General features: G+C 34.8%; 3 protein-coding genes across 3 annotated transcripts in view; all 3 read left to right on the top strand.

The window, feature by feature from the left end:
- The first annotated feature begins 205 nt into the window (after positions 1-205).
- Positions 206-5,545, top strand: LOC106124374 (uncharacterized). Its single transcript, XM_013320977.1, has 5 exons — positions 206-270; positions 609-792; positions 1,637-1,809; positions 2,342-2,508; positions 5,294-5,545. Exons 2-5 carry the CDS (start codon positions 612-614, stop codon positions 5,493-5,495), a joined length of 723 nt encoding a protein of 240 aa, XP_013176431.1. The 5' UTR covers positions 206-270; positions 609-611; the 3' UTR covers positions 5,496-5,545.
- LOC106124373 (leucine-rich repeat-containing protein 34) lies at positions 3,545-5,022 on the top strand. Its single transcript, XM_013320976.1, has 2 exons — positions 3,545-4,078; positions 4,154-5,022. The coding sequence occupies exons 1-2, from the start codon at positions 3,625-3,627 to the stop codon at positions 4,954-4,956; spliced, it is 1,257 nt and encodes a 418-aa protein (XP_013176430.1). The 5' UTR covers positions 3,545-3,624; the 3' UTR covers positions 4,957-5,022.
- Positions 5,546-6,484: 939 nt separating the features above from the next.
- The window catches only part of LOC106124372 (GTPase-activating protein CdGAPr), a 55,322-nt gene continuing 54,773 nt past the window's right edge, over positions 6,485-7,033 (top strand). The window contains exon 1 of the mRNA XM_013320973.1: positions 6,485-6,693. The gene's annotated coding sequence lies outside the window, so the exon portion shown is untranslated. The remainder of the gene's footprint in view (positions 6,694-7,033) is intronic.

The raw sequence follows: 7,033 nt of genomic DNA, 5'->3' as shown, positions 1-7,033 counted from the left end.
TTGCAATAGACTTATGATAGTCAATTTTATTATATATACTGCATCTAAAATCTAATTAAAATACGTAGAAAAATGTAATTTTCATAATTTTGTTAGTAATAAAATAGGGCTGGTGTTAATTTTAATAAATCTCTCAGTGTACCACCAGCTCATACTTACCCCAGGACGTCGTCAAATCGCCAGAAGGCACAGTCGCGGGGTTGATCGCCAATTTGTCGGTTGTCCGGAAACCATCGGTTGATATCATTTAACTCAAGTTCGAATCTAATTGTAAGTGGAGAACTTGGTTATAAGATTATAAAGTAGCTTTAACTTTTAAAAATTTCTGATAATTTGGTTATTGCTCGCTCGTTATGTTAAATAGATAAAAAAAATCAAATTTAATTCAATAAAAATAACAAACAAAGAAGTAAGTGAACAGAAAATAGAAAAGTTTAGTTTCGTTTTTTCTGGATCTATATCAGAGGTTCCCAAAATGTTTTCTTGTAGTCCTTTTCCAAAATTCTACTGATTCTAGCTAACCTTTTAATTTTTGCTTTTGGGTCTCCTGTAGACCTCAGGATGTCCAGCTGGAGAGAAACACTGCTGTATAAATCCTTATATTCTAGACAATGGTGTACACCCGACCTACGTCTGTACCTTACCCCAACGTTTGGCATCGCTTCACGGTCCGCCGGCACGGTACCACCGCCAGCCTGCGTGTTCAGGATCTCACAGAGGACAAGTACGATGCAGCACTAGCTCTACTCTCCAAGCATTTCACCGCAGATGAACCACCATGCAAGTATATAGGTAAGTACATGTTCATAACAGTTGCCAGCGACTTCGTCTGCGTGGAATTAAAAAAATAAATCTTAGTATAGCCTATATGTTCGTCCAGACTATGTTCTATATCTGTGCCAAATTTTAGTGAGCTGGAGCTGGAGCTCGCTCTGGAGATACTTTCTAAGAAACATATAAATTAAAACATTCGCATTTATAATGTTATAGGCCTAGGGCACAGTGGGCTAATCACCTGCTTGCTCGAAATTTATAGATTCCAGAAACGAACACAGTAGAGGCGCACTGTGGACGTCCTATGGCCCACTACGGGGACATAGGACTTTAAGTCAAGTCTTTAATAATATTAGTAAGATTACTCTACTCAGCCATGAGACGCCCACTGCTGGGCATAGGCCTCCCCCAAAGATCGCCACGATGACCGATCTTGTGCCACCCCGCAACCTTGACCAGGTCATCGGTCCATCTTGCGGGAGGCCTGCCCACGCTGCGTCGACCTGTCCGTGGCCGCCACTCTAGGACTTTGCGGCCCCATCGACCGTCCATTCTGCGGGCGATATGGCCGGCCCATCGCCACTTGAGGTTTACAATTCTTCGGGCAATGTCGGTTACTTTCGTTCTGCTGCGGATCACATCATTTCTGATGCGATCTCGCAGAGAGACTCCGAGCATTGCCCTTTCCATTGCCCTCTCCGTGACTTTGAGCCGCCTCATGTTGCCCGCAGTGAGAGGCCACGTCTCAGTACCGTAGGACATCACTGGCAACACACACTGCTCAAAGACTTTCGTCTTGAGACACTGCGGTAGGTCTTGGGACGAGAGACTTAGTAAGATTACAAAAGACATATCCTTTCAGGTGTCAACAATTACCCTACAGCGGTAGCTGAGCTGGAGAATCTATGGAGGAAGACGATGAAGGATAGATTGTCTGTAGTCTGCGTGGAGGACAAAGACGACGGATCCTCGGTGTTAGTGGGGGTCAACGTACTTACTGTTGTCTGCAAGGACGACAAGGATGAGCCCTTCAAGGTAACGAATAAGTAACTTTAAAGATGATGCAAGTAAATCACACAAAGAAAGTAACCTAGTATATCATATACCTAGTAATAAAGTAATAGTGTAATTTGGTACAATTATAAACTAATTACGAAATTCTTGTCTTCTATTCTCTTAGAGTAGACAATCCAATCATAGTAGATTTGCTGATGACAGCGTAACCGAACGTTTTAGTGGTGGCCTTTGCACAGTGCCACAGTTAAAAAACAAGAATTAAATCAGAACAGATTTAAGTGTCTTATTTATTATTAACATCTACTCAATTATTACTCGACTAGATACAGCCAGCGACTCTGCGCTAAATTATAAAAAAAAACTTAATAAGTAGTTTACATGTCTTCCAGACTATGTTCTATATCTATCCAAAATTTAAGCGAATTGCAGCTGTTCAGGCGATACTTTCTAACAAACATCCATCTAGATATTCGCATTTATAATATTGGTCAGATTTTTAGTGGCCAGGATTTATAACTATCGCGGAATCTTATAAGTTGACATTTTCCAGACGGATGATAAGATTTGGGCGAAGTTATTCGGTGCTGTTGACCTGGTGGGACGGAGTGTAGACATATTTGAGTACTACGGCGTGGACTCTTACCTGACCGCGTACGGGCTTGTCGTGGCGCCCGAATGGAGGGGCTGTCATATTGGAAAGGAGATATTAAAAGCAAGGTAAGAGTTATATAAAAATGCTAGCAAAAAACAATATTCTCTACGTAATATTTTTGGGAAAGAAGTATCATCATATCAAGGATAAAGGTTTCTTATAACTACATATGTTTTTCATTTTTAATGTTTTAAATAATCTAATTATCTCACTCAGAGTCCTTTAAGTTTATTTACACAACCCATTAAAGTTAAAAACTTCTCTAGCAACTAATAAACGTGATTTCGGTTGAAACAATTTTTTTTAGGTTATGGAACTTAACATTTATATATATTTATACGAATTATTCTTTAATCTATACTTAACCGTTGATATCTATAATGAAACGGAATATTTGCTTCGGTATTTTCATTTTCGATAAGAGGGAGAGAAATGAGGAATTTATCGTCGGTCTGTGAGAATTCCTTGAATTCCCGGCGACTTGTCCCACTTAATGACACCGCCATCTAGCGTGCTTGGGGGATCAATAGAATATGATTTAATAAAAAATAACTCATGACTTTGAAATTTAAACACTTAATTAAGACAAATAGTTTTCGAATGCATTCATTCGAAACACTGAGACGTTTCTTATTTTATAGTTAGTTCTACACTTCATACTATAACTTAATCTGAAGATACCAGGATTCGAATAGACTGGACTCAAAGGCCAACCGCCGCGTCACTGTGCCTAAATTTGGCCGTAGACAACCGCAAGAGGATTAAAATCGCGTTTGTATGAGACAAACTTTTAATGACAAATTTTCTACAAAAGTATTCTTTATTTCTACTAATTTGACTCTTAAATTCTTTTATAAATTGTAAAATTAATAGTAATCTATACTAATATTATAAAGCGGAAGAGTTTTTTGTTAATTAGTCAATTTATAGAGGAAGGCTTTAGGCTATGTAACATTACGCTGCGAACAATAGTTTTTTTTTATTTCGCGCGGACGAAATCGCGGGCGAGAGCTAATTATGAATAAAATTTAACTAGTTTGTTTATGTTTTGATGAATCTCTATGGCTTCTTGTTTATGTCAAGAAGATATTGTCACAATAACGTATCAAAAACTGTCAAATTAAACAAATACAACTTTTAATCAACATTTTTATTTATAGTTTTACATGTAAATTCTAGCCATGGTTACAAATACGGCAGTTAAAAAAAAGAAATGCATTTGCAACAAAGAAGAACTTTTGAAAAAGATAACTGGTGATCCTCCGCCATTGCTGATCGGAGAAATCAATAAAATACGTTTGAATTTGTTTACTGAAAGGAATTCTGATGGTACAGGGTACTTAGTACTTCGAGGGAAGGATATTCACGATAGATATAAAAGAAGAATAAAAGATTTAGATATAACAGCTATCTATCTTTATATCAGAGAAATTCCAAGAAGAATAACGAAGGTCGATCTTTGCTACAACCAAATAACTGACCGAGGCTTCTTTAATTTACTAAAACGATTGCTAATCAAAGGCAGATCGAGTATTTTAGACTTAAATATTATGAACAACAACATAACCTATAAATCAATGGAATATTTAGCTCAGTACGCGAAATATATTAAATTAAAAAGGTTAAGAATAAACGGTAACGATTTGGGGACTGATAGTGGTAAATTTCTTGCTCAACTTCTAAAAGAAAATGATACAATTGAATTTTTAGATTTGGGTGAAACTGGACAGACATTGACTAGTGTGGCGGAAATTATGGCGGCCTTTAGGAACGATAACGACGGAAATACAACAGTAAAAGTTTTGGATTTAAGTAGAATAAACCCTTTGTTTAATCGTTATCCATACGAAACAAAATGGCTGGCATATCACATTGAATTTTTGCTGGAAAGAAATTCTAATATAATTGAATTACATTTGCAGAAGAATCAATTTATAGCGCACGATATGGAGTACTTTGTTAGAGGTCTGAGAAATAATACTACACTACGTTATTTGGATCTTGGATATAATAGAATAGGAGATTACGGAGCTGAATTACTGGCTAAATACTTATCTGAAGCGCCTCAATTAATATTTATAAATATAGCTGGTAATGGCATTCATGACATTGGCGCGAAAGCGTTAAGTTATGGGTTGCCATATTCAAATGTTAGAGCGCTAGATATTTCCCAAAATAAATTGTCGAATGAGGGAGTTTTGGATTTGTTGTATACGATTAAAAAGAAAGTTTTCTTAAGATATTTAAATATTTGGGGTAATGAATTAAAACATACTAGTTGCGAAATTATACAAAGAATGTTAACGAGTGGGGTGTTAGATCAGAGTACATTTGATGTGAAAATTTACGAAGTGGATGAGGTGTTTTGTGCTGCATACTATCCCAATCCAGCTGATAGAAGTAAACATTTTTATTATTGTGAATTAGAGTATGGTTATGCGCAGCCGATTTACCATATTAAAAGGAATGTGTTGCCAGAGAAGAGAGGAAAAGTATTTACCAAATATGTGTAATCACGATGTATCTGACATTTTGCGACTTTTTATTTAATATATTGAATAAAAATATTGGTTAATTTATATTGCTTTTTGTTTTGTTGTATTTATCAAAACGAGAAGCGCAGTGCGTAAAGCCAGTTATGTTTTTTAAGGATGTAATTTTATTAATTACAGGACGGAACCACCAAAAATGACTACTAAATAAACCAATAATTTAGGACATTACTAAGACAAAAGCCTTTTTATTATGGTCGCTTCGGAAGATAGTTTTGTATCAACGAAGAACCCAATAGATTTCTAAATACAGTAATTGTGTTAATTTAAGTTTTATAATCATAATTAATGTTCCCAGGGTCCCTCTGTGTAAGGCGCTGGATGTCAAAGTGACAGCCACGGTGTTCACGGCTGCCGCGTCCCAAGCAGTTGCAAAGAAGGCGGGCTTCGTTGATTTATTCGAAATAAGTTACAAGGAGCTGGCTAAAAAGGGTTTCGCATTTCCCGGAGTGGAAGAAGACACCAAGTCCTCGAAGCTTATGGCTCTAGTCATTAATTAATCTGTGGTTTTCTCAAACATTGTGTTGCCATTATGCAGAAATTTTGATTTCCTTAAATTTGTTAAAATTTAGTTAGTGTCTTTACAAATTACTGTTTACATTTTAAGTTTGTGATATTATGCTAATGATAATTTATATAGTTTTATAATTAAAATAAATTTATATCTACCTCAGTTTTTATAGCAATGCCATTGTTATTTTGACATATTGTAGTGACGATCTAGTTTTTAAAAATGTTTTTTAATAATTTATTGTCATTCTATTGCGTTTTTTAATAATGTATTTGAAAATAAATGCTTAAAAAGTGATAAAACTAATTTTACTTTACCTTTCTTAAGAATATAACCCTTACGATAATACAAAGCAGTACAGTGTTGTGTGTCACTATTATTGAATTGCATTTTCATATTACCTATATAGTAAAACAAACAAAAAAATTATAATAAAATAAAGACAATAACCAGTCAATACGAATTGTACAATTACTGTGAGTTAAACAATAAGCGTCATCTATACCTTTATTTGTATCCAAATCTGCAGTTGGTTTTGATGTATGTAGTCACCGCAAGATGGCGCTAAGTGCAAAAAATAATTAAATCTCTTTTACTAACATATTAGTTTTAGAAACATTTTCTTATTTATAATAGATATTTCCAAAAAAAAACTACAAACATCTGTTTAATTTGGGGATTTTGTAAATATTAAAGGGGCAACATTTGTAAAATGGCGTCGCGTCCATAGGCCAAGGCTACTACGATCTGTCAAACGGTTGTTGACTTCCGCAGAAGTTGGTTGGGTAAAGTGGTGATAGTAAAATCTGTCAATAATTTGTTTATGCCAATCATATCTAACGTAAATGCATAAATTGTGAGAAAAATAAAAAAATGCTTCGTGAAGATTAAGTTTAGTGATATCAGTGTTATTATTTCAAATTTATTGACATTATTTTTCGATAGTTGATAACTGCTTTATTTCTTCTCCACCTTCGAAAGAGTGCCTATTTCGCAGTGTTGGACTTTCCATGTAGTTACTCGCTATTATATACAATAATATTGTGATATATAACAAGAGTAATTTTCCTGATTGTATTTATAGCATAAATAATTAAATTCAGTGTTTGTGTTGTTCGGAATGCCTAATGAGTGACGGAAATGGATTTTCCTCATTGTAGTGGACAGATTTACCCCCTGCTTTGAAGGTGTGTATAAATAATTTTCTAATTATATTACAATTTATTGTCTACCATTTCTTCAGTTTCATTGTATTACTATTTGATGATTCTATATTTACGTTCCTACTACAAAACTTTGCTATAGTTTTTATGTTGTTAATAATAAACGAAACGTAAACAAATTTTATTTAACATTGATATTTGTAATATTTTCTTGAACTGTTAAAACCCACGTGAACCCACGTGGTAAATTATCCTACTAGAAGATAAATTGTCTTCTCAATGGTAAGAACTACGTAACAGCAGCTTTTTATATGTAATCGGAAGAGCTTTGGGACCTAAAACGCTATTGAATGAGGTAGTTTAG

The sequence above is a fragment of the Papilio xuthus genome, unplaced genomic scaffold, assembly GCF_000836235.2.
Source record: "Papilio xuthus unplaced genomic scaffold, Pxut_1.1 DF825946.1, whole genome shotgun sequence".
Taxonomy (NCBI): domain Eukaryota; kingdom Metazoa; phylum Arthropoda; class Insecta; order Lepidoptera; family Papilionidae; genus Papilio; species Papilio xuthus.
This window is presented reverse-complemented; position numbering and strand designations above follow the sequence as displayed.

Excerpts from the sequence above, each read along its gene's own strand:
- LOC106124374 (XM_013320977.1), top strand. The coding sequence starts at position 612 with ATGGTGTACACCCGACCTACGTCTGTACCTTACCCCAACGTTTGGCAT. Across the intron at positions 793-1,636 it reads ACCACCATGCAAGTATATAG|GTGTCAACAATTACCCTACA; the intron begins GTAAGTACATGT and ends ATATCCTTTCAG. Across the intron at positions 1,810-2,341 it reads ACAAGGATGAGCCCTTCAAG|ACGGATGATAAGATTTGGGC; the intron begins GTAACGAATAAG and ends GACATTTTCCAG.
- LOC106124373 (XM_013320976.1), top strand. The coding sequence starts at position 3,625 with ATGGTTACAAATACGGCAGTTAAAAAAAAGAAATGCATTTGCAACAAA. Across the intron at positions 4,079-4,153 it reads AAAAAGGTTAAGAATAAACG|ATTTGGGTGAAACTGGACAG; the intron begins GTAACGATTTGG and ends TTGAATTTTTAG.